The sequence below is a fragment of the Xenopus laevis genome, chromosome 9_10L (genome assembly GCF_017654675.1).
Source record: "Xenopus laevis strain J_2021 chromosome 9_10L, Xenopus_laevis_v10.1, whole genome shotgun sequence".
NCBI lineage: Eukaryota > Metazoa > Chordata > Amphibia > Anura > Pipidae > Xenopus > Xenopus laevis.
In genome coordinates, this window is record NC_054387.1 from 47928468 (window position 1) to 47956084 (window position 27617).

Genomic DNA, 27617 nt, shown 5'->3' on the forward strand with positions numbered 1-27617 from the left:
GGGAAGGAAATCGCGTTACTTTTTGATACAAAACAAGGAAATAAAACATGTTTTCCCCATCCTACCCCTAATTTGCATATGTATTCGGCCAAATCTTTTCGCGCGGTTCGGCTGAATCCAAAATAGTGGATTCGGTGCATCCCTAGTAAGAACCTCTCTAATTATAGAAGTATCATTATTAAAAAATAATCTACTCAGCTGTAGTGGATGTTCCATGACCTGTTCCACGAACAGTCTTTTGAAAAAAAATTCAAACAATTATGTAATATCATAGATCACTAACTTTCTTATGCTCTGAGAAAGTGATGTCTGCCTTCTAAAGCCCGGTCTCACATCTGCAGTCCCCTCTTCTGCCACGTGGCGTTGTGGCTCTTGCAGACTGACACTCTTCTGGAACACTGGTTTGGCGAGAGGCTGCAGGTCATGAAATATAAAGAGATTATAAAAGCCACTTTTTTTAGACAAGAATAAAATACAGCGCCAGCATTGGAATTTTTATTACCATTTTCTCTTCCATACCTGCATTAATTTGGGGTCTCTCTCGCCTTCCACAGGAGGGATGGTAATGGATAGGTTGGGTGGCTTCCGATCCTGTAAGCGAGAGCTGCTCCCATTCTTGTTAATGGACGCCATATCAGGGGGGCTAACATATATACAGAGAGATTTATTCAGAAGCAAAAACAATGGGAACATTTGTGTTATTACAGGAAGTGTTCACACAGTGCGTCAAAAATAGAAAGACTTTCTGCAATATTTTCACACTGACAAGCCAGAGAAGGTAGCAAGTAAGAAAGACATAATAATAATAATAATAATAATAACTAAACTTTACAATGGCCACAAATTCTGATCCCCATTGTAAGCAGCAGTCCTGTCCTGCTTTATGGCTGATATTCTAGCCATCTTTATAGCAGAGAATTCGGTCACAGTGGCACAGATCCTATCCGATACCCATTGTAAGCAGCAGTCCTGTCCTGCTTTATGGCGGAGATTCTAGCTATCTTTATAGCAGAGAATTCTGTCACAGTGAAACAGATCCTAACCGAAACTGCATTGTAAGCAGCATCCTGTATTGCTAGAATAGTAAATGGTGACTCTTTCATATTCAGTTCCCCTGTTTTCTGAGTAAATCTGAAACTGAAATATATTAGAATATTGCAACCTCCTATTTCACATATAATAAAGTTGTCCTTGTGTTTGTTCAAAATCTATTTTATGGTTTGCAAAGCAAGAGTTTGGATAGGAGTGTTGCCACCTACTGGACCTCATTTATAGAACAACAGAGCTTGTGTAGAAATGGCAGTTACCAAAAGAGAGGACGGTCTGTTGCAATAACCAATAACTAAATGTATTCATTTAAAAGATATATTTTGCAGAAATTATGACTGGAATAATACAGAATGTGGATGTTATGGATAATGAATACTATGACTGTTACTGTATATATAGCAATTCTTACCATCATACTACTAACTTACTTAAAGGAGAAATCAAGCTTTTTCAATAATAAATAAGGTCAAATTGTGAATTATTTAATTAAATAATCAGAAAAATTCGGATTTTGATAACTAACCCCTATAAAGTTATAGGGGCAAAATGCGGGCACTGCCACCTGAGGCAAATTCCCAACTTGCCTTATGGCAGGAGCCCTGGGTGGTGGTAGCTCCAGGGTCCCTAAGTGATACGTGATGTATTAGATCAACTACACTCCTGTAATTAACTTACACAGCAATAGTGGTTCTGGCCCTCTGTTGACCTGGCAAGGTCCCACAGCAACAGCAAGTTTTGTTCATGGATCCACACACAGTTTTCTGCAGTAGGGGAAGTGCCCCTTTCTTTATTTTATAACACTACCAGTATCAACGTTTCGTGGGGCTACACCCTTTTGCGGATCCGTGAACAAAAGTGGCCCCTAAGTGATACACCAGAGTGAGATATGCCACAAGTGAATGGTGTGGGTCACGTTTAAGTTAACTTTTAGTATGTTTGCTGTTTATTTTTAGTCTAATGTTTAGTATACTTTTTTTTTTAATTATTTGCCTTCTTCTTCTTCTGACTCTTTCTATCTTTCAAATGAGTTCACTGACCCCATCTAAAAACAAATGCTCTATAAAACTACAAATTTATAGTAATTTATAGTAATTGCTACTTTTATTACTCATCTTTGTATTCAGGACCCATCATATTTATATTCCACTCTCTTATTCAAATCAGTGCATGGTTGTAAGGGTAATTTGGACACTAGCAACTAGATTGTTGAAACTACAAACTGAATATAAAGCTAAATAACTAAAAAAATAAAAAATTAAAATCATGAAAACAATTGCAGATTTTCTCAGAATATCACTGTCTACATCATATTGAAAAATAACTCAAAGGTGAACAACCCCTTTATTGTGCGCAATGACGGCAATGGTGGCTACTAAAAAGCCCTAAATTGTAAAAAGTCTTAGAGCTACAGACAGTATGACAATATTTATATATGGGTTGCTATGAAGCTGCGACAAAAACAAAAAAGCTATTTGCAGCTACGATCGAGTGTGTTGCATTCCATGTTACAACCCTCCTGGGTATACAGCCATGGCACAGGTACAGAGAGGGGGTAGGATCTGATCCAGTAGGGAAAACGGCTCATTTAGAGACCCCACATAAAAGGCAGGAAATGTACACGCAGTAGAACATGGGGTGCAGATAGGTCAAAAGGAAAGGGAGGCAAGAAAAGGAAGGAGTAGGTGCATGAGATAAACGGATAATGAAAAGAGGAAGGAAAGAAGCTGAACTCGTTGATCTTGCAATGTCCCTGTACAGCACATGCCTATAAGACTTCTCTCTTGGGGTCAAATTATGATGCAATGTCAACGCGCGAGAGAGAGAGGGAGAGAGAGAGAGAGAGAAAGAAAAGATAAATGAAAGATGCAACAGGGGATTGGAAAGGCAAGCAATAGAGATTTTGAATAAAAGAAACAAAGGAAAAGGAGGTGAAAAAAGGATGAAAGAAAGTAAGCAAGCTAGAATAATATTAGAAGGAATAAAGTTTATATTCTAGACACTTTTTAGGGGTCCTTGTGGTATTAACTAAACCTAAGTACAATAGGTAGGAAATCTGCAAAAAGAAAATGGCATATCCTTTTCTTAAATGTAGAAGCCCAGCTTAAAGGAGAACCATACCTATAGTAATAGGTAATAATAGTGCTCCCCCTCCAGAGCCCTCTTGCCCCACAACATAGAACCCCATTATCACAGCAGTTTACACTATCTTGTACTGTAAAGCAGAGTTGGCAGCCACATTTTCCACTGCTTCTGGTTCTTTTCTTTAGGTTTAATAAGGGCATATAAATACTGGTGTGAGGCTCCATTCTTTGACAAAGGTTAAAAGTAGAAAAAAATAGGAAAGTAAATAATGAAAAATCAAAAGAACAAAACAAAAAGTTATTAAAAGATGGTCTCTTAACAAGGTAAAAATATAGAGCATTCAAATGTAGTCAAGCATCAAGTAGTAAAGCAGTAGCCAAAGGTATTTTATGAAAGATTTTTTTTATTTTCATAAAATACCTTTGTCTACTGCTTTACTACTGGATGACCTCTTACTCTTACTACATTTGAATACTCTATATTTTCCCATGTGATAACCATGATACATTATCAATTGAATGCTAAATAGAATGGTTATGAGATTGTTAGGGGTACCGACTGACTTCAGTAGAGAAAATTACACTTGCTGCTCTTGCATGGATTTATGGCAAAATGTTCCTTCAAACTGCCCCCATAGATAAATAATGCCATGGGATTACTCAGCCGTGGCTGAATGGAAAGCTGCAGAGCAGCAGACAAGTTTTAGCATGTATAATAACCCACACACACACACACGCACACCACCCAGCCACACAGTCAGATTCACACAACAGCACCAAACCCAGCCCTTTAATAATTCACATTATTCTCTCCCAGGCCACACATGCTTTTTAGAGAGGTGGATAACCAAAGCCTCACACTAAAGAAGTGAGGGTTAAAGGTAATGTTATCTAAGTTTTACTGAAGCAGACAGGCCCCCCCTTTACTGAGACCTTGGGAGCATCATTATTAAAAGTAAAATTAAATTAAAACAACTTACATTTCATTATCTTTCACATGAAGTACAAGTACCCACACAACCCAAAAACAAAAAAAGGGGCTACTGGTGTCTCTACTGTGTGCTATAGTCAGAACCCTTTTCCCTTAGGTCGTACTACTGCACCTTTTCCCACTACTGTCTATACTGTGTCAGCATTTTGCCTATTGCCGGAATGTTTTGTACAACAGTGCTATTTTTACCTACTGGCTGCATCTTCCCCATCTGTTGCCATCTTGTGCGACCACTATACCTTATTTTCCCCTACAGGCTACATTGTGCCCTATTGCCACCATCTTGTCCAACTCCATATTGCCCGACTATACCTGCTATCCCCATCATGTGGAGGGACCAGAGCATTCACACATCGTTATTTGACCTACTTAATAAACCTGTAACATAACTTTATTTTAAGAAATCCCACCCCATTCATGCAAGTTTATGAATATGAATTTACCATTGGGCAGCCACATTTTATGGAAAAGAATAGCCTTTTACTTTCCTCCCAAATAACATTGCCATCAGGCACCTTTTTTTTTTATTAAATACCGGCCAGGAGGCAACCTTATTTGACCAGGCCCCAGACAGGACATCTTTCTGTCTCCCCTCAAAGAGCTCCTGGTCATGGGTAGCATTACAATTAACTCTTTGCCATCAAAGGAATTAAAAGAGCCTTTCTTTAAAAGAACAGTAACATCAAAAAAGTGCTTTGAATTAATGAAAATATAAAGTACTTTTGCCCTGCCCTGGTACAACTGGTATGTTTGCTTCAGATACTCTACAACAGTTTACAAAAACAAGTTGCTGTGCTGTGTAGCCATGGGGGCAGCCATTCAAAGCTAAAAAATGAGAAAAGGTACAGGATACACAGCAGATAACAAATGAGCTCTGTAGTATACAATGGGATTCTTCAGACTGTATCTGTTATCTACTGTGCATCCTGTGCTGGCTGCCCCCATAGCAGCTTGTTTATACAAACTATATTTATGTTTCTATAGCAAACACTGCACTTTTACCAGCACAGTTCATTATATTATCATTCCTTTAAACCACTTAAATGTTTTGGTGATACTGTTCCTTTAAGGTGAGATGTTAATACTAAAAAAAAACAAAAAACGAATTTCACAATAAATAGTGGCAATAAAAAAAAATCCCTGTCTGTTATAACAGTTAATATAGGAAAACAGAGGTGCATCGGTTACTAAATATACCCAGTGACTCAGTTTCCTTAGCAGTCATCTTGGCCATTGGCACTGCAAGCGTTAATATGATTTCAGTGGGGGTAGTTCTTAGTTCAGATTCGGAAAAAATGACTTCATACATTACATTCCGAAATAAACCCCCCCCCTTATTTCCTCCTACAGGATGAGGATCTCAGGAAAGACACTGTTTGGACCATGGGATACCAGACAGTGTGAAGTATCTTCATGCCTGGGGATATGACTGTAGAAGGTGTGGCCTTCCAGTTGTGATAAAATACAGTTCCCAAATTTCCTCTGCAGCTAAATCACATTTTGGGATTTTGGAGATTAAATGAGTGTTTAAATGTGCCCATAGATAGGTAGATATTGGATTTCGAACTTCTTGGCTGAATTGGGGGGCACTTGCTTGTGTATGAGACCCAAATCATCACCTTTTCTGATTAGGGTTGCCACTTTGCCGGTATTTTACCAGCCTGGCCGGTAAAAATGATGGTTGATCCCAATGTTATTAATAGGGAAAAATGATAAATATATAGTATAGGAAGGCCGGTATTTTTATCCAGAAAAGGTGGCAACCCTATTTCTGATTGGGGCTTATTAATTCATTGACTGGCTGGTGTGGAAAATCCTGACAGCAGAGGATACCTCCTGCAGTCCACATTAAGTACTGCATTAAACATATTTAATACAAAACAAAATTGTTTCCGACTGGGCAGTTTGCAATACAGCAAGCAGACAATAAGGTTTACCTCACTGAATACCTACTTCTGTAGCCTGCTGCAATAAAAAATACCAGCCTTCCTGGATTTTCTTTCCTTTCTCCTATTTATAACATTGGAATAAAGCATAATTTTTACTGGCTGGTTGGGTAAAATACCAGGCAGTTGGCAACCCTTGCTGCAAGTAATTGTCTGTGTGGTATCACCACCTTCCTGACAGGGCCTTGTATACTTCCTGTTCTTGTCAAAATGGCAGCTCCCTGTGAGCTCTCTGTCCCACTGAGGGAGGCACATTTACTTGTGCTAGTGGAATTTTCATGTGACTCAGCACATGACATGGATGTGTCATAAAAAGGGGGGGGGAGGATAGTTAACAAATCACTAACTTATAACCCTGTTTTACAACTCTACGATGATATACACAGTTACAGTACATATATCCGCAGCCTCAAAACACTGCCAGTTTGCCATTTCTGCCAACCACAAAGCAGAAATAACTTGATGACAAAGAAATCAGCTCACAGGAAGTATGTGCTGTACTTCCTGGTCAGCTTGTGATTCACCACACACAGATCCAGCAGTCCAGCATCAATCTACAAACATACTTCAGCGGTTCCCATAGAGCGAGGGTTGGCCAATATGGCCAACAATCAATGTGACTTGACAACAGAAAAAAAACTTCTATCTAGAATAGATATTATCTATGTTATTGCCTGTTCCAAATTGCTATATGTATACTGACAATTTTACATTAATACTATAAATTCAAACTCAGCTCCTTCATTTGGGAGGCTGATCTTACCACAACCAGCAAAGTAAAATTCCCCGACTGCACTCCTGAAAGCTGGAGGAACTGTGGTCTGGTCATTTCCTGGTTCCAGGGGGGGAGCGAGGTCTACGTGGGGTGGGGAGGTAGGGTTTTTTTTTTCAGAAAACTGTTGAATACTTCTTTAAAGCGTGACTGGCAAATTGCTAGTATTAAGCTTCCATAAGGCAACCAAGAAGGTTCCCAACTTTTTTTTAACTTGAATGTAAAAACAGTTAAAGAGCAACACAAGCATAAAAAGTCCCTGGGGTGCTAAATAAGTGTTGTGATTGGTTATTTGGTAGCCCCTTTGTGGACTGTCAGTCTGATGGGGGCTCCGTTTGGAAGTGGACGTGGTTTTTATGCAACTAAAGCTCGCCTTCAAGCCAGGAATTAGAAAATAATCATCTTCTTTGAGACCACTGTGAGCAAAGTAATAGTAGATAGACAGGAGCCGTAATAACCACGGGTAATGTTAAGATAAAAAAACATCTTTATTTCTAAGCATCTTTAAAAACACAAACAGGCATCCTCCTGGAGCTCTTTAACTAAACCATGACGTGTCTAGTCACCTGATGCGTTTCGTGCCTCTCTTTGGCACTTCATCAGAGGTGGAGTCTAGTCCTAGCCCTCTGCCTTATATAGTGGATACAATTAAAACAACATGCCCTTTAAAATTTACATATTACACTTTAGGTTTATTATCAGGCTATAACTTTACTATATAATTATGGGAGTGTGGATCAAATTTATACAGTAATCGGAATCCAAATTGGGGAGTATTTCTATCCATGTATATTTAATTTAATTCAATTTAATTTAAAGAAAACATGAAACCTCCCAATCACTGTTTAACCCCTGTGGGAGGCGTGTTTTCAATGTAAAGATCCAATATACCTCCCTTTGATCTATCACTTTCTGCAAATCTCCTCCTCTCACTCCTAATTTAACTAATTCAATACCTTGGAATTTTATTAAGATGAAATTGCCGTTATGGTTTAACATAATGTGTTTACTTATGGCTGAGACTCTCCTGTGGTTATAACTGGTATAATCCAAATTATTCAAATCAATGGGTATAAGGTGTTCTCGCACCCGTTCCTTTAACGGTCTGCAAGTACGACCCACCAGTCACATGTGAGTAACTTGTATGCGTACCACTGTGAGCAACATCCAAGAAGTTGGTTAGAAACATGTTGCTCACGAACCGCTGGTTGGGGATCACTGCCATAGAGGAAGTAGATCCGGTGACTGCTGGGGGCACAGGAGTTATAGGAGGTCTTGCTGGGCAGAGTTAAATTTAATGTTGGAGCACCACTTCCCTCCACACTGCCCACCAGGCCCGGATTTGTTGGCCCGGCCTAGGGCAGCAAGGATTTAGGGAGTAGAGGCCTATGGCCAGTTGAAGGGAGAAGGAGGTGGGCATGGCACAGGGGAGGGGTTAGTATGCGATCGCAGGATAGCCCAGTGGGGACTGGGGACAAGACATTCAGGGGATTTGGACAAATATTTCACATATCTCCCACCCAGTGCACAAATGGAATGTCACCTCTACAGTCCTGCTGCCCTAGGTTTGGACCTTTGTGGCCTTCCTTCAAATCCAGTCCTGCCATTGGGGAGGACTTAGGTCCTTAGAGAGGACCTAAAATGATTTTGCTATGAGGCCCCAGGAACTTCTAGTTTAGCCACTGATTACCAGCCGTGACAACAGTCTCTCCTTGACAAAAAACAGCACAATCTATATCTCACTCTGGTCTTTCACATAGATGCAAATTGAAATCTTTAGGACTTTAACTGAACTTGAAATCTTTAGGCTTTAAAGCCTACTGACACTAATGTGCCCTTACTGAATGCTGCCTGTCCTGACCTATGCATGGAGTTTGACCACACACTTGTTTAACCCTTTGGTACCTTGCTCTGCGACTTTTTTCATGCCTACTTTGTTTATTGCCTGTGCCTGATAAAGAGCAAGCCTGTCTGCTAGTACCTATCCTGTCTGTAGCTCAGGTCCTGGTTTATCCTCAGTCCTCAAATCCAATCTTAGGGTCATGGAACATGGGGCACTTTTCACGTGTCTTATGGCGGGTCACCTGCAATCACACAATCACACTAGAATGCCTTCTAATGTAATTTTGTGCAATAATGGGATTACACAAAATTGCAGCAATTTAAAAGTATTTTGGTGCATTATTCCCCAAAAACAGAAGAAACAAGTGCCCTGCATGCCATCATCCTTAGATATACAACGAATGGCAGCATTTTTTTTGCAGGATTTGGATAAGGCCAAATCCTAGTGTTGAACTTGACCTTAATGTCACATGATTCTAAAGTTCTGTCTTGAACAATTTTGTTGTTCGATAATGATGTAATTTCTTTTGTACTTAGCCAAATCCACAAATTATGGATATGATGCATGCCTTAATAAGAAGGGACCCTAAGGATGCAGTGCTATGTGACACAATCCCATGACAAACTGAAGTTGACTCTGTACTAGAAGATACGTATAATGCTATGCTGCTGTACCGGACTATCCCCTTCTTCACTTCTGTACCCTATCCCCAATTAAAATGATACATAAAAACTGTTAAAATAAAAAAAACACAAGTTATAGAAGGGCACTGGGCAGTGTAACCAGATGGGAAGGGCTCCTTCCTGTCAGTGTGTTTTATTCATTACAATATTATAAAGCCTTCTTACAAAAAGGGTCATTGTTTCCCTTTAGATATAGTTTATATTCATCTGGAGAATTAGCTCATTACCCAGGTCTTGCCATTAGACACAGTATTTACAACGTGTTTCACCAGTCAGAGCCAACCAATGGCTGAATTCTTTGGTACGCCTCTATCAGTATACAACATCCTTGCTTACAACAAATGCAGATCAGTTCTCTCCCACTTCAGTGAATCACTCCATCTGGCCTAATGTATATTCCAGGAAGGAAATGTCACTTGTGCCCCCACTGAAATGGAAAAAGGTGCTAGAAAAACGAGGACACTACACTGAACTAGAGGTCACAGGAAGTTGCACGGTATAATGAACCCAGATCTGGAGAGTTCTGGATAGGCACTTGCCAGAGGAAGGAAACACTTTAGTAAATAGGTGTTATGCACCAACAGACACACTGGCCCTAGCATTCTCATTATTTGACCAGAAAAATCAGGGAAATTAATAGATTGGTAACAGATACAGAAAGCCGCAGTCATCTTGCTATAGTTCCAGGTGAACTTAGGGCATATATAAGTACACCCCCCCAAATCTTACCCTAACTAAGCTACAGGCTGGACCCTCTTATCTCATAACAAGGTTACAGATATATAGAAACATTGGAGTAACAGTCACCATGCTATAGTCGCAGGGGTACCGAGGCCACAAATAAACACTCTAAATCGTACCCTAACTGGCCTTCAGGCTGGGCCCCCTTAGTTTAGGTTACAGATATATTTATATATAAAACAGAAACATCAGTGAGTGTAAGTGAAACAATTGTTATGTTACAGGAGCTACATGAACACAAATGGATTGCATGGCTCAGGAGCGGAAAAGACAATAATTAACGGCATCTGAGGATAATGAAAGATATTACTGTTGGGATATTACTGAATCGGTTGACCATGTCGGTAACAGGAAACTATCATAGAGAGTCGCATATCAATAAATAATCAGGGGATGATAAAAAAAGAAAATAATCAGTGCATGGCTCTTGCACGGGACCCCCATGTGCACCAACTAAAGTCAGTCCAACTTGGCCCATCACCTGTGCCAATATGCTTGGTAAGCAAGCAGTTGTTACGGCCAGTTTTTACAAAATGGAAGATGGTTTAAAATTAAACAGTTTTAGGGAAGTCTCACTGGTACTTTTTATTCACAGGGGAAGCCATTTCCCAATCCACTTCCTTTCCATCACCCAGTAGCATCCCTGTCTTGCTGTATGGAAGAGATCTTATACACAGTAAAATACATCAAATATCATTCATTATGGGATGATAGTATTGCTTAAAATCGCGAGGCTTCCACACTGCCCTGTCACCCTCTAGGCAAAATACCTACTTGTTTACTATGGAAAACAAGAGCCCTGCAACTGGAAGAGCTGAGGGTGCCAGCCCCCCCCACCCCCCTGTCACATATTGAAATAGTGGCGCACTACAGCTGTCCTGCTACCGCAGTGCATACCAGATCTCATAGCTCCATAAGAAGATGTCAGGGAGCAGACTGTTATGTACCAAATAGGAGGGAACGAGTCCAAGTTTAATGAACTACTCCAGTGTTCAACAGACTGCTATGTCTCCATGCTGTGTATTGGGGTGGGTGTGACAGATGGAGTGGGGGTGGGCACAAAGAATCCCGTGTCCCTGGCAAAGCAAGTCATTTCGGGAAGACAGTTCCACGCGGTTCAGAAACTACATACAGACACCAAACAACTGATGGATGCTGAAAGGAGCTGTTTGCGAACTACCCCTCTCTGTAATTCACCTGCTAATACCCTAGATGGGAGTGACTGAAAAAACTCAGTTTGTTATCTACTAATATCCCAACCCCAAAGTGCTTCTGAATGCCTCACTATGCCCACCTTATAATAATAATAAATAAAAAATAAATAATACTTATAATAGAACTCCATGACACCTCACTGCTGATACCAACCCCATGGCACCTCACTGCTCCAACATTCTGATATCAACCCAATGGCACCTCACTGCTCCAGGGCCGGATTTCTCAGGCGGGCGCCCCTAGGCCCACACTAACCCCCCCAGTATGCGCGCACATACGCATAAGCAATGTCGAACTGTGACACACAGCTCCTCATAACGTGGCTGGGCAGCAAATTTTTTGCTGTCCTAGGCCCGGGCCCTTGTGGCCTCGCCAAAACGGAACTATATCAAAAGAACCGCACTCCAAGAATTTAATAGTGCAAACAATCTATTCATGTTTATTTCGACATTTCGGCGATATTACCTTTGGCCGTCTTCAGGAAGGTGAACACTACAATTCAATGAACACAATTTAAAAGGTGAAAATGGCGCCAAACAGGCCAGTATGATGTCATCTGTAGGTGTGACAAAACGCTGTATACAAACCAACAAACTTATTATCTTTTGGTCATTCTCACTCATGTTAAAAATTGTGAAAAAGTAAATGGATCGATTATTGGTGATTCGTGCATTGTCCTAAACATAGTCGTTAGTGTATCTGTGAAATACACTGCGTGACACTTTCTCAAACAGAAAGTGCGTATAAAAACACTTACCCCTGGAGTAGTAAGGATCTGGCTCACTATGCCATTGTAGCCCTCAATGCATATACATACTGTATATCTATATCTATACTTCTGGGTTCCATGCAGTTGCTCCCTCTATAGAAACACCCCAACCCTGATCCCCCTTACATATGCTAAAACCCCAACCTCTGATCACCTCTTTTGCTCCAACAATTTATCCATTTATAATACACAAAAGCCATGAATATCCTGTAAATTATATCCTTATAAACGGTGAGTTCTGATGTCATCAGTTATAAACGGTGAGTTCTGATGTCATTTCTATCACATGACTCACTGAAACTTGTGTATTATAATAAGTAAAGTACCCCCAGTTGTAAAATATGAGGATATTAGAAGTTACCTCGGAGTTTCATGACCTGTATAAAAACACTCGGCCTTCGGCCTCGTGTTTTTATATGGTCATGAAACTCCTCGGTAACTTATAATATCCTTATATTTTACAAGAGGGGGTACTTTATTCACTATATAATACACAAGAGCCATGCATATCCTATAAATTATATCCTCGTAAACAGTGCTTAGTGATGTCATTGGTTATAATTGGAGCTTAGTGACGTCATATGTCACATGACTCACTGAATCACGTGTATAGTAAAAAAAGTACCCCATTGCAAAATATGAGGATATTAGAAGTCACCTTGGAGTTTCTACGACCTGTATAAAAACACTTGGCCTTCAGCCTTTTGCTTTCATATGGTCATAGAACTCCTCGGTAACTTATAATTACATTAGGGGGTACTTTATTCACTATATTACCCAGCCCCTGAGCACATCACATCAGTGATGTCATATGTCACATGACTCACTGAATCACGTGTATAGTAAAAAAAAACAAAAGTACCCCCTATTGCAAAATATGAGGATATTAGAAGTCACCTTGGAGTTTCTACGACCTGTATAAAAACACTTGGCCTTCAGCCTTTTGCTTTCATATGGTCATGGAACTCCTCGGTAACTTATAATTACATTAGGGGGTACTTTATTCACTATATTACCCAGCCCCTGAGCACATCACTGCTTCAACATCGTATCTAATGTTTATCCAGCCCCAGAGCACATCACTGCTTTAACATTGTATCTAATGATTACCCAGCCCCTGCGTACACCACTGTTCCAACATTCTATCTACTACTGATAAACCTCTCTGGTTCTCTGGTCTTCTCAAACACAACAGAGCAGACACGTGCCCTACAAACATACATTTAAATAAACCCCAGAAAGCCTGACCTGCCAGTCCTCCTTGCTCTGGTCCAGAGAGGAGGTACAGTATAGTGCCAGCAGGAGTGGTTCCAGGAGAAGAAGGGAACACCGCCAATTTCCTAGAACACTTCCTGACTCTGGGAAATCATCCCTTTCAACCCCTCCACTGCATCACCCACAAATCTGTGTGATGCAGGTCATAAACTATAAGAAATGTGGCAAAAAAAAAAAAAAGGGTTAAGTCTGCAAAAAGATTGGTGACAGATTTGAATTGAATAAACAGATGGGTTGCCACGGAAACGGGGCGATAAAAGGACACTTGGATTCCAAGATTACCCCTACCCTCAAGGAAAGAACATGCTGTGGTGCATAGTGATAAGAGTATCTGGCTGTGGGTTAGAATCCCACTCCAATGGGTACAGGTATGTATAATAAGCCCCAGCTATGCGTATACCAATGCTTAAAGGGACAGCACCGGGTAACTCACAAGGATAATATCAGTACAGCAATTATCATTATTCTAAGTTCACAAATCCTTCTGCAATCAGATAATTAACAGGAATGTTACCAATAACTGACTTTAAAGGCATCTGATCTCCTCCAAAATTCCCCTTTTTAAAAAGAGAAAATATTATGTTCTTTTAAATGATTACTGTTTTTTTGTTAACACATACATATATATACATATATATACATATACATATACATATACATATACATATACATATACATATACATATACATATACATATACATATACATATACATATACATATACATATACATATACATATATATATATATATATATATATATATAGATAGTTTCCATGAAATTGAGTTGTTTCATTTGCCATGCTGAGCTTTCTCATCTCAGTCAAGGTGTTATTTAATCCAGTAATGTGTTAGAGCAGGCTGTATATATATTATATAGGCACCCGAGGGTATGTGCAGAGCTGGGGGGGGGGTAAGACCGTTGTGCGGAGTTATGTATCACCATATCTGCAAGAAAATGGAAAATCAACAGTGTTTAACTACAAATAAATAGGAGCGGATGGACACTCTGGATAATTATGGGCGACAGAAAAGCTGATACAAGCTGACAGGTTGTTCTGGAGGGGGAACGTCCCATGCACTCCTATACTGAAAATATGGCCCGAGTACCTCTGTACTCCACAGTGGTACAAGCCACTAATGCTCTCATTCCTGGCAGCCGAGCAGAACGAGCCCTGGTAGGGCAAAACTATATGGCACAGGCAGCAAAGCAAAGAAACTACTGTACCTTTTCTAATACTCCAATCAATATGATAGCTCCCACTCCCATTAATACAAATACAAATACAGAACTAATGTTCCCCGCCAATGTATTAACTGAACACTTACAGAAATGCTAATTGATATTAAAAGCCTATTCATAAAAGATTTAAATTCCCTGTACTTTGAGTCACAGGCTCTCTTGGCTCAAGCGACTGAGATTTCCCTTTTTTTTTTCTTGAGCTGGGCGATCAAAGGACCAATTAAGAAGTTAATGTCTGACTAATGATTTTAATAAATCAACTAATCCAGGCAAGACTGGAAATGGTTCTGCAGATCGGGGAAAGTAGATTATAATCAAATAATACAGACAAGTAACGACAACATACTGAGTCTGATTTAAGGCAGTATCCACTTGGCCAACCTTTATTCTTAACTATCTTATCTGTCATCTGCTATGCAATGTGGCTAATTCAGCTCTACAGGTATTGTCATAGCCACTCCCACCCATACAAAGGCACCGGATATTAGAGATAGCTAGATAAACTCAGGATCACGTTCCCTTTCTTTGGTGTAATTGTACCTTTAAAGGGCAAGGCAACCCCAAAATAAAAATTTTCCTTATAAAAGAAAACATAATTCTAAGGCACTTTCCAGCCCCCTAGCAGTTATACACTGGTACATATATGGCACTGACCAGTCCCCTAGCAGTTATACACTGGTATTTATAAGGCACTCGCCAGCCCCCCAGCCGTTATACACTGGTACATATATGACACTCACCAGCCCCCAGCAGTTATACACTGGTACATATATGACACGCACCAGCCCCCAGCACTTTTAAACTGGTACTTATAAGGCACTCACCAGCCCCCAGCAGTTATACACTGGTACCTATTAGGTACTCACCAAACCCCCAGCAGTTATACACTGGTACCTATTAGGTACTCACCAAACCCCCAGCAGTTATACACTGGTATTTATAAGGCACTAGCCAGCCCCCCAGAAGTTATACACTGTTACTTATTAGGCACTCACCAGCCCCCCAGCAGTTATACACTGGTATTTATAAGGCACTCACCAGCCCCCAGCAGTTATAAACTGGTATTTATAAGGCACTAGCCAGCCCCCCAGAAGTTATACACTGGTACATATATGGCACTCGCCAGCCCCCCAGCAGTTATACATTGGTATTTATAAAGGCACTCACCAGCCCTCAGCAGTTATTTACTGGTACATATAAGGCACTCGCCAGCCCCCCAGCAGTTTTATATTGGTATTTATGAAGCACTCACCAGCCCCCCAGCAGTTATACACTAGTATCATAAGCTACTCGCCAGCCCCCAGCAGTTATACACTGGTATCATAAGCTACTCGCCAGCCCCCCAGCAGTTATACGCTGGTACTTATAAGGCACTCACTATACACTGGTTTTTATAAGGCACTCACCAGCCCCCAGCAGTCATACACTAGTATCTATAACAGGGGTCCCCAACCTTTATCCACCCATGAGCAACATTCAGATGTAAAATGAGTTGGGGAGCAACACAAGCATGAAAAATGTTCCTGGGTGGTGCCAAATAAGGGCTGTGATTGACTATTAGTAGCCCCTATGTGGACTGGCAGCCTATAGGAGTCTCTGTTTGGTAGGACACCTGGTTTTTATACAATCAAAACTTGCTCCAAGCCTGGAATTCAAAAATAAGCTCCTGCTCTGAGGCCACTGAGAGCAACATCCAAGGGGTTGGGGAGCAACATGTTGTTTGAGAGCTACTGTTTGGGGATCACTGATCTATAAGGCACTCACCAGCCCCCAGCAGTTATACACTGGTACACATAAGGCACTCACCAGCCCCAGCAGTCATAGACTGGCACTTACAAGGCACTCAGCAGCCCCCCAGCAGTTATACATATATGTGTATACAGAAGCACTCACCAGACAGGGACCCTTCTGCTTCCCTCTTCCCTTTCCTTCCTCCTCTTCTCCTCTTTACCAAGAACAAACACACTTTCTGGGCGTGCCCGTGGAGTGGCCAGCTGGAGAGGGCGTGGTCGCTACACCGAGGCGTGGCTCCGCTGCTAGGCGTGGATGAATGCGGAAGTGGCATTGGAGACACGTGGGTGTGCACTGTATGTAGGGAATGACAGCCCGGAGCTGTGTTTTCAGTTGTTAGAGCGGGATGAATCTAAAATCATACCTGCAAATGGGGGGAGGCTGCTGGGAATGAACTGAAGCTATTCACCTGCTGTAGAACTTGTTAGGCGATTCGAACCAGACAGAGTAGCCTTGATTAGAAGGAAGTGCAAATGGAAAAACCTTATTGGGGGTTGGGACAACGAGGAGCAGCAGTGTTAAGTGGTTTCACAAGTTACAATGTTTCAGGGGTTAGAACCAGCGGTACATATAATATAAACAGCCAGACGGATAGTACTGATTGGCAATTTGATCTTTAAAGCCACTGGAAAAACTTATGATGAATGTATGTTGGAAAGTTGCTTAGAGCTATATTTTCTTGCATTCTGCAGAAATGTATATTTTGGTTTACATCCCCTTTAATTCTGCTGCTGTACACTTTTACTTTAATGGCCAATTTTTTTCACCATCAATTATGTCATTACACTGCTCCTCTTGACTACAAAATTCCCTCAGAGGCCTTCCCATTTAATCCCCATGTATGAGACAGAGAGGGTGAGATCAGAGCTGGAGTAGTGCCAGAGGCAATGGTACAGTCCTGATACGATCACCATCCCATGTGCCCATGTAGGAAGTGGCAGTTCTGGATATAAAGGAAGGAGGAGGAGGCCAGGCTGCTGTATTGTCCTGCCTGTACACGTAGGCTTAGAATTCTGTCTTGCCCAAGCTTGGAGCTTGCCTGGTTTGGTGTAGCCTAAGGTTAATTATGTTAGGGTAAATTAATTAGGGATGCACTGAATCCACTATTTTATATTCAGCAGAATCCTTCTCGAAAGATTTGCCCGAATACCGAACCGAATCCAAACCCAAATTTGGGAAGGGGAAAATATTTTTTACTTCCTTGTTTTGTGACAAAAAGTCATGCGATTTACCTCCCCACCCCTAAATTACATATGCAAATGCAGATTCGGTTGGGCCGGGCAGAAGGATTCGGCCGAATCCGAATCCTGCTGAAAAAGGCCGTATCCTGGCCGAACCCCAAACCGAATCCTGGATTCGGGGCATCCCTAAAATTAATACACAAATGTAAATTGTTTATTGGGAAGTGAGCTGTGATTTAATAAAGGGGCAGTAAACCTCATAGACAAGTTGCTCTAATATGGCAATGCTGCGTAATTGACTTAATAACAAGTTAAATGTTTAATTTAATGTATTTGTGCTTTTTTTTTTAAAAAAAAAAACACTCAGGTTTTATTTAGTTACATAAGTGGCTGTAATCATAGGCTGCCATACTAGTAAGTTGAGAGCCCTCCCCCCAGAGCATCCCAATTATTAGTGCATTCAGAATCTATGGCCCCTTTATGACCCTCAAGTCTCTTGGGGCCACCCTTAACATATGGCCCCTGACTAGAGTACTCCCTGTATCCCCCTAAGGATGGCTTTCTCTACTTAAAAGAGATTGCACACCATAGTGGATTGTCTCTTTTACACAATTGGCAGTAGAAAATTTTCTTCATCAGCCACTTTTCAGAATATACATTTTTAATCGGTACCACTGCGAAATACAGTACTCTAGACAATGTCTCCATCTAGGGGTAACCAGTGGTACACCCAGTTACACCATATTTTAATATGTGTATGCCTGGAAAAAAATTAATAGAATGTAATAGCACATAATAGCAACATCGGGTAGCTCCTGGGAAGGGACAGTGGCATGGCAGGTATAGTAAGCAAAGATAAAGTATAGAAGTAAAGCCTAAAATATAATAAGTCTGGGAATGCTGTATTTAACATAAACACGAACTTACACCACAAGCCTAATCAAACAAATGATTTATGCTTTCAAAGTTGGCCACAGGGGGGTCACCATCTTGTAACTTTGTTAAACATCTTTGCAAGACCAATACCATGCACATGCTCAGTGTGGTCTGGGCTGTTTAGGGATCGTCATTAATTATCAAAACAGCACAAGTCAAATAATATCTGCCAGAAGCCGATACAGCAAGACTGATTAATAATATGCAGACTGCACTGGGTCCTGTGTTGTCATGTAATCTAATGTTGATTTTGTAGTTTTTGTATTGTTTAATACAAACGTTCTCCAACTCTGCAGAACCAGTGGCTGCAGCAAAATAATCTTCCAAATAGAATCCCAGTTTATCTGTTTAAATCTGGCTCCATGATCTTTGTTCCTGTAGCTGGAGTTGGAAACAGGAAAGGAGATGTAAAGTCAAAAATAAAATTCAATACAAATCTCTACACAGTCGCCAACTGCTCTACAGGGAAACAAACAAAGCTGCTTGAGTTCTTCATGGCTGGGAAGTAAGGTGGGGGCTCCCCCTGCTGTTCATAAGTATGATTGTTTCCCTGCAGAGCAGTTAGGGACCGTCTGACAATTCCTATCCACAGCAGTAAATGAAGGGAAAATTTCACTGCATACAGTCAGGTTTCTTATTAAAACAGTACACATTTTTTAATTAAAGTATATTGGAGATAGGTTTCTTTTACATTAAAGAAAGTAAAAATTGGATTTTTTTTTTTTTTTGCATTTACATGCCCTTTAAGCAGCGACTAAATCATTCCAGAAAGCGTACAAACTACACTTTCCAATGCAACACGGTTTAAAGAAGAACTAAAGGTATAGTCATGGGGGGTGCCCAAATATTAGGCACCCCACAGTGATTATAACCACTTACCTATTGCATAAAGATACCATTGCACTGTGGATGTAGTGTCCCTTTGCACCCTATTTGTAAGTGAGCCCAGAAAGTTCTGAGGATTTGCAGAAATATTGCAATTGAGTTGTTTTGAGTTTCAGTTTATTTTTTATTGGATCAGCATTTATTTATACAACAACATTTTATTTATATACAGGGTTATAATAGGTCTGTTGAGTTTTTAGTTACATAGTAATTGACACTGAAGAAACACACAGAATCATTAGCTCTCCTATGCATTACTAAATAATACCCAGTTGCTACTTTCTCTAGATAATGCAGCAAAAGATACAAAAATCCCCCAGAAACACACTTGGTTCGCCTCTGGACAGAAAAATGTAATTCAAGTCTGTTTTTATGGTTTGGGAGCCATGTTCCATTGAAAAAAAACCTTAAAGGGGTTATTCACCTTTGAGTTAACTTTTAGTATGATGTAGAGACTGATATTCTGAGACAATTTGCAGTTGGTTTTCATTTTTTATTATGTGTGTTTTTTGAGTTATTTAGCTTTTTTATTCAGCCACTCTGCAGTTTGCAATTTCAGAAATCTGGTTGCTAGGGTCCAAATTACCCTAGCAACCATGCATTGATTTGAATAAGAGACTGGAATATGAACAGGAGAGGCCTGTATAGAAAGATGAGTAAATACAAAGTAGCAATATCAATACGTGTTGCCTTACAGAGCATTTGTTTTTAGATCGGGTCAGCGACCCCCATTTGAAAGCTGGAAAGGGTCAGTAGAAAAATGCAAATAATTCAAAAACTATAAAAAATGAAGGCTAAGTGAAAAATTGCTTAGAATTAGACATTCTATAACATATGAAAAGTTAACTTAAAGGGGTGGTTTATCTTTAAGTTAACTGTTAGTATGTTCTAGAATATCTCATTCAAAGCAACTTTTCTTTTGGCCTTCATTTTTTTTCTTTTTTTTATAACATTTTAAATGATTCCCTTCTTCACTTTATTGTTATTGCTACTTTTTTTAATTTATCTTTCTATTCAGGCCCTCTCTTATTCATATTCCAGACCCTTATTCATATCAATGCATGTTTGCTAGGGTTATTTGGACCCTAGCAACCACATTGCTGAAATTGCAAGCTGTTGAATAAAAAGCTAAATAACTGTAAAGCCACAAATAGTAAAAAAAAATGAAAACCAATTGCAAATTGTCACTCCCTATATCACACTAAAAGTTAATTTAAAGGTGAACAACTCCTTTAAGGCTACACAGTACATTAATGGCAATTCTGTGCTTCCAATTTTTTAGCAACAAAAAAAAGCCCTTTCCTGTTTCATATAATTCCTCCATGTACAAAACCAGATATATACAGAATTGGTTGCTGAGATGGGAGTGCAAGCACCCAACTGGCCCGCACAGATTCCTGGCCTCAACTGAAGCAATGTGGGATGAATTGGAATCCCAAATGAGAGCCAAGCCTGACCCCTTACATTATTATCCAACCTTTCTAATGGCTGTTTGGCTGAATGGAAGCAAATCATTTTGCCATGTAGTATATTGTCATTACAATCGCTTCAGAAAGGTAATTCCAAGCTCTCAAGAACTCCTTAAAGAGGTGGTTCACCTTTGAGTTAACTTTTAGTATGATGTAGAGAGTGATATTCTGAGATAATTTATTTTATTATATGTGGTTTATTGTGAATTATTTAGCTTTTTATTCCGAGGCTTTAGTTTGCAATTTTAGCAATCTAACATACAAAAAGTTAACACAAAGGTGATCCACCCCTTTAAGATGAAATATTATTTTTGTTCTGTCAAGCGATGCCCTTGTGTCTTCTGGAAAGATCTACTGATTAATAAGGCACCAGAGAAGTATTATACACTCTAGAAGTGACCACCTATCCAAAGAAGACAATTCTAACTTGGCTGCCCTAGAATCTTCCATACCTACTATCTCTGTGGCCTTTTTCTGGACTCAGAATTTCATGTTTTACTGCAATGCATAATCTCGTTAGGACATTACCTACACCAGTAATCCCCAGCCAGTGACTCAAGAGTAACATGTTGCTCACTAATCCCTTGGATGTTGCTTTCAGTGGCCTCAGAGCAGGTGCCTATTTTTGAATTCTTGGCTTGGAGGCCCATTTTAATTGCATAAAACCAGATGTTCTGCCAAAGAGAGCCTCTTGTAGGCTGCCAACCCACATGGGGTCTACCAAATGGCCAATCACAGCCCTTATTTGGCACCCCCAAGAATTCTTGTGTTGCAACACTTTTTACAATTGAATGTGGCTCACAGTTAAAACAAAGTTTGGGGACCCCCTGACCTACACAATTAAGCAGTACACTTTTTTTGGTCTACTTTGTCTTTTAGACCGTCTTTGCTGCTTTTTTTTTTTCGGTGCACACTGGATTGCACTTGATGCCGCACGGTCTTTGTGCTCCTTTAAACAGTTCAGGGAGCGACAAAGTACACGACAGTTATTGCATCTCGGTCTCTTGCTGCTGACTTCTTTGCAGTCTGTTCTCCGACATGCCCTACAGGTGTACCTACACGAATGACCCCCTTTTCCAGAAAATGTTGCCTGACAGTACTCACAAAAACCGGTGACTCCAATAAATGCCCTTATGTCTTTAACCCCATAGTAACAGTCCTCGTGACGATATACAAACAAAACCCTCTTCCTGCACGGATTGTTGGTCACGTGGTAATGCAGTGCCCCCTGTTGGCAATAGACTATTTTGATGGTTGCATTCAGGAGTTTTTCAAAATTAGGAATATCACTTAAAGTGACAGGTCGATCATGGGGTATTCCTAAAGCATAATGGATCTTCTGTGCCTGTTTTACAAACATAAAGTCTTGTGAACCTTTTGGAGCTAAAAGAGCACAGAGGCTGCTGGCCAGGGACAGGTTATTATTATTTTGGTTTAAGTCATAAAGCCATCGTTTCTTTATTTTGATGATATGATTGTAGGGGATGGAGTCTAGACGAGTGCGATTAATATTGTGTGTACTAAGCCTGACAATAATGACAGCTAATCCTAAAGAACCACATTTAAGGGTCTTATGGTTACTCTGTAAGAATTCCACCACGCTAGTTAAAAAAGATTGAGCAACAGAGTAATCATTAGACATTCTAATAGAACATAAAACTGTATTCAGGCTTCCACATTCCAGTCGTAATTCTACTGTATCGCTGGGTCTCATGTCAGGTAATATTTTGTTCAGTAACCCCTGAATAGCACCATGTATTGCCTCCACCGCAGAGGCTGGGTCATCCACTTTATGTATATTAGCAAACTGGAGTTGTTCATAGTACTCAATGGCATTACTGGGCTTGAGTGCTCTATGTCTCAGCTTAACACAGTCCAGAAACACGAGCATGTCAGGACTCCCGTGATGTATCGAGACTGAATGATGTGCTGTGTTATCAGCATTGTTTGTAACTGGGGGGACAGATACATTGCAGCAAATCGTGTTGGGGGTTGTAGTTGGTGCAGGTATTTCACCCTCTTTTTGAGGGTTTGCAGGTATGGTAGTAACTGGAGGTATAGTTAGTGGCTGCTGTTGGGATAAACCATCACAATCTGCATTAAACAAATCCTCTATCTTAATATTTTCAGGTATGGTAGCAGTTGCAGGTGCAGTCTGAGATGGCAGTTTGGATAATATGTCACCAAATGCACTGTGGGCCATAGCTGCTACAGGCATTTCAAATAAATCCTCCTCCATTTTAATATTTTCAGGTATGGTAGCAGCTTCAGGTGCAGTTTGATACTGTGGCTGGCATGATTTATCATCACATGCATTGTGGGTGGTGGCTGATAATGCTATTTGAAACAAACCCTCCTCTATTTTAATATTATTGGGTATGGTATCAGCTGCAGATGCCCTTTGAGACTGTGGTTGGAATGATTTATCGCAAAATGCAGTGTGGGTGGTGGCTGATAACGCTATTTCAAACAAATCCTCCTCTATTTTAATATTATTGGGTATGGTATCAGCTGCAGGTGCCCTTTGATACTGTGGTTGAAATGATTTATCGCAAAATGCAGTGTGGGTGGTGGCCGATAACGCTATTTCAAACAAATCCTCCTCTATTTTAATATTATTGGGTATGGTATCAGCTGCAGGTGCCCTTTGAGACTGTGGTTGAAATGATTTATCGCCAAATGCACTGTGGGTTGTGGCTGATAATGCTAATTCGAAACAATCCTCCTCTCTTTTAATATTATTGGGTATGGTAGCAGTTGCAGGCTTGGTCTGAGACTGTATTTGCAGTCCCAGTGCATTGTGGCTAACAGCTGATAAAGGCACTTCAAGCAAATTCTCCTTTATTTTAGTGTTTTTAAATACAGCATCAGTTGCAGGTGCAGTTTGAGACTGCGATTGTGATAAGCAATTTCCAGGCACCTCTGGGTCTAAAGGTAACACTACCATTGTAATCGAATCACCACCCAATTGGCACACAGGGCCTGTCCATTCTGCGGCCATGATGGAAGTAGAACAAGGATTCTTTGACAAAGGATATTGTCTGTTTGCTAGAAGTATTGCTGTAGCTTTCTTTACCCTTTTGGCCCTTAACTTCTGTAAGCCTTTCATCTTAAGGCGTGCCCCTGCACCATATTTCTGCATTAGGTCCAGCTTGCTCAATGGTTTTTTTTTAAGTAAACACAACCCAACCCGAAAAATGAAATTGGAACTGCTCATTTTTTTTTTCAAAGCCAACATCTTGCCAAGCTTATCCTCACTGTTCTCCAAAGTTCTCACGTCTGTAAATTCAGTTAGCACTGTGCTGACAACATTGTTAAAATACAACCAAAATTCCATGTCTGAGCTGAACAGTTCCAATGAGTTCTGTATATTGGTGTCCTTGAATGGTATCATTAAATGTGCTCCCTGGACAAGGGAAGCCTGGCTTAATCTCTGTAGACCTTTGTGAAAAATGTCCTTTGGCTGTTGGAGTTTCAACCTTGTCTGGGATTGTTTTAATATTCTGTGCTCTTTGTCGGACACGAAACGTAGATTTTCCAATTCTGTTACCACAAGTTTGACCAAGTGGTCCAACTCCAGCCAGGAATGTAATTCAGAGTCGAACCATCTATTGGTACTGCACATCTGCCCATTGTCCCAGGATCCTTTCTGCACCATTTTGTCTTTAGAGAAGAAACAATCATGTATTATTATAGAATATTTTCTTTTGGCATAACTTTTAAAGGTACTCCGGGTCTTAATGGTACCACTGTTCTTGGCCTTTGATCCTTTGTGAATCTCCTCAGATCTCAATATATAAAAAAAGAGAACATAAGTGAATTTAGTACTACACAGCAAGTTAGTCCACTTTTGAATCTAATTATATAAGTTTAATTATATTGGTCCCAGGAGAAGCTTTGCATATTCAAGGCTGCTCACACTTACTTGTTAAATTTACTTGTTACTTGTTAAATTTCCCATTGTGTTCATGGGAAAATACACAAATATCATGGGGTTTGCCCGCCCTCCTTTTTCTGGTAACAGTAGTACCATTCTAGTTTTACAGTTAAGTTAATGTATTTTCCAGCCAGAATAGGTTTGGAACAGGGGCAGGGGCTGGGTGAATCATTCTGCATAATGGGGTATGACTAGGGTCGATCAGGGGCATGGCTGTACATTGTGACCTTGTTGAAGGGCAATGGCAAACGGTGCTACTTGGCGCCTGTAATTTGTCGCTCAAAATGCCAGAAGATACCCTGCCATAGACAATGCTGAGAATAGTCTCTGCTGTGATTGTGTAATCGCTCAAAAATGCCTGTGTATGCTTTTTGCACCCGCAACAAATTGCAGGGGACAAGTAGCACCATGTGTCATTTTCCTTACTTAGGAAATAAGACCCATGCTAGAAGCCCATGTTAAGTTAGTTGTATGGATCCCCTGATTCCTAATGGCAGCACTGGAAGAATTGCATAGAGTCAGATGGAACGCTGCTGCGGTTGTACTGCAACCCTAATCTAAAGTGATGTAAAGCCCGGCCGTGCTGCCTATTCAAATGCTTCAAAGGATTCGAGGTGATAATTCTATACATTTTAAAGGAATGGGCAAGTTATGTTTCATGTGCAAATTACTGACAGTGGGTAATGGGCCGGTTACTGCAGGGGATTAAATGAGGGTGAGTCCCAATAAAAATAGATGGAATACTGTGAAAGCAGGGTTATAGATTTATTAAAATTACATCCCTGACTGGGCTACAATTTCAACACTTTATAATATGTAAGGGTATGTGGACTGATGTTGTTCAGCAATATTTGTGTGGAGTACAGAATGTTTACATCCACTTTAAATAAGAAAATGAGGCAAAGTAACCTATAAAGTACAAATACATCTGCATCTTATTACCCCTGAGCCTGGCACTGCTAGTGAGGCGGAATTTAGATCTGTGCATTGGGTAGAAAGCTGCCTGTGCCAATGTTGCTTGTGTTTCTACCCCGGCACTGGTACCGCCTGGTGGGACCTTACCCTCAGGCTAAAGATTTGGGAAGAACTACAAAATCAGAATCTTACCTTGTTTGTGAAGTCTCAGCTTCTCCACTGACTGTCAGTAATCTCATACTACCATATTGGTTCTGAGCATCAGACACATTGTTTGATATTTATATCTAGTTATCGCTGGCCAATATCTTCATGACAACATAACCTTTGTCCTCACTTGTATAGCATACAATGCCCATTATATTCTTTTGTCAGTAGCACAACTCCTGGCTGTCAGTCATTAAAGAGAAGCCCTTAACCACACAGTATAATAATCATAGCTTCAATCACGTCAGCTTAATATTAAACAAAGGGTTGACTTGCATATAAAATAAAACAATATTTATAACAAAGAAAAGGAGAATTTAGAGGATGAAGGAATGTATATGTATATATACCTACTTGCAGTTTGTCCTATTGAGCGAGCAAGCGAATGACCCAGAAAGTATGAGCTACAGCATGAGATGAGAACATTTAGAGGTTTGAAAAATCCGCTTCCTGCTTCCATATGATAATGCTGCATTTGTTTGATTTGGGGGAAGTAAGGAGGGATAGTTGACCTTTGACATCGCAGCTGTGTACATATATTTTAATGGAAACTCCCAGCTGTAGTTTTACAGTATGTGGAGTTGTTTTGGTCTCCATTACAGGGGTAGTTGCGCAACTGCAAAGCATTAACTGCTCTTTGAAATCTCATTTATAGGACACAGGAATGCAAGGGCAACTTGAGGAGGTGTTACTTTTATGATTTAGAAGGTTGTACCACAGTTTGACTGGGTTGACAGGGCCCTCCAGGAGACCATAGACTACAGGCCTCTTTTACAAACTAGTATTTCTCCTCTCTTATTTGACCTTCTTTATTCTCCTAAGGGTATATTTATTAAAAAGTGAGAGATCACCACAGAGTGAAATACCACCTCTCTCCATTCATTTCTATGGGATTTTTAAAGGTGTATTTATCAAAGGGTGAACTTTCATCCTTTGATAAATACGCCTTTAAAAATCCCATAGAAATGAATGAAGAGAGACTGTATTTCACCCTAGTGGACTATTGTTATTTCTAACCTCACTCTTTGATAAATATACCCCCATGTCTCTTCCCTTTACACACTTGCATCTATTCTTCTCTCCATTTCCCCTCTTTCTTATTATTGCATGACTATATAGGTTTGCAAGGCTAAGTAAGCAGGGATTCTTCTGGTGGGCTAGTTTACTTGCTGACTCGAAACATGTTGTGGTAAAAATGTCGGCCTGGCCGGTAAAAATTATGCTTGATCCCAATGTTATTAATAGGGAAAAAAGATAAATATATAGGAAGGCCGGGATTTTTTTCCAGAAAAGATGGCAACCCTACTTAAAGGAGAAGCAAACCCTAAAGTTGAAAAAAAACCTACCCCCTACCCTACATAGACCCCCCCTCCCTCCTCCCCCCAGCCTAAGTGTTACCCCGGGCAAATGCCCCTAAGTCTTTACTTGCCCCTGCAGAATCTGTCCAGCAGAGTTCACGGGCGCCATCTTCTTCTCTTAAGGAATCTTCGGAATGAGACCGGCGGAGCAGCACATGTGCAGTTGGAGCAATATAGGGCTGTACAGTAAGGTCAGTTTAGAAAATACAGCATTTATAGCTGTTTTAATATTTGTGTTTTCGGTCTCCCTTAAAGAGATACTGACACCAGAAATTGAACACTTCTTTACATCTATCATAATATTGCCTTTCAACATGATCTATAGTTAAC

At 40.3% G+C, this 27617-nt stretch overlaps 2 protein-coding genes across 6 annotated transcripts in view; both read right to left on the bottom strand.

Moving 5' to 3' along the window:
- Positions 1-16657, bottom strand: part of rhbdf2.L (rhomboid 5 homolog 2 L homeolog) — a 30260-nt gene extending 13603 nt beyond the window's left edge. For 2 of the 3 annotated variants that reach the window (XM_018235359.2, XM_041575829.1), the window contains exons 1-3: positions 16502-16657; positions 520-643; positions 284-414 (exon numbers count right to left, since the gene is read on the bottom strand). In XM_018235359.2, the coding sequence (XP_018090848.1) occupies positions 284-414; positions 520-633 (245 nt within the window). In that variant the 5' untranslated portion in view covers positions 634-643; positions 16502-16657. Of the gene's footprint in view, positions 1-283; positions 415-519; positions 644-13339; positions 13517-16501 lie in introns of those variants that run through there. The other variant, XM_041575830.1, reaches the window with a different exon arrangement.
- Positions 16658-21570: 4913 nt separating this feature from the next.
- Positions 21571-26413, bottom strand: LOC108701132. Of its 3 annotated transcripts, none has more exons than XM_018235361.2 (2): positions 26284-26413; positions 21571-24658 (listed from the first exon to the last, which is right to left on the bottom strand). In XM_018235361.2, the coding sequence occupies exon 2, from the start codon at positions 24526-24528 to the stop codon at positions 21703-21705; it is 2826 nt and encodes a 941-aa protein (XP_018090850.1). In that variant the 5' UTR covers positions 24529-24658; positions 26284-26413; the 3' UTR covers positions 21571-21702. The 3 variants fall into 3 exon arrangements, with proteins under 3 accessions (XP_018090850.1, XP_041432921.1, XP_041432920.1); XM_041576987.1 differs by having other exon boundaries at positions 21571-24533; positions 26284-26394; XM_041576986.1 differs by having other exon boundaries at positions 26280-26392.
- Positions 26414-27617: the final 1204 nt, after the last annotated feature.

Excerpts from the sequence above, each read along its gene's own strand:
- LOC108701132 (XM_041576986.1), bottom strand. The coding sequence starts at position 26,389 with ATGGAAGCAGGAAGCGGATTTTTCAAACCTCTAAATGTTCTCATCTCA. Across the intron at positions 24,659-26,279 it reads ATAGGACAAACTGCAAGTAG|ATCTGAGGAGATTCACAAAG; the intron begins GTATATATACAT and ends TTATATATTGAG.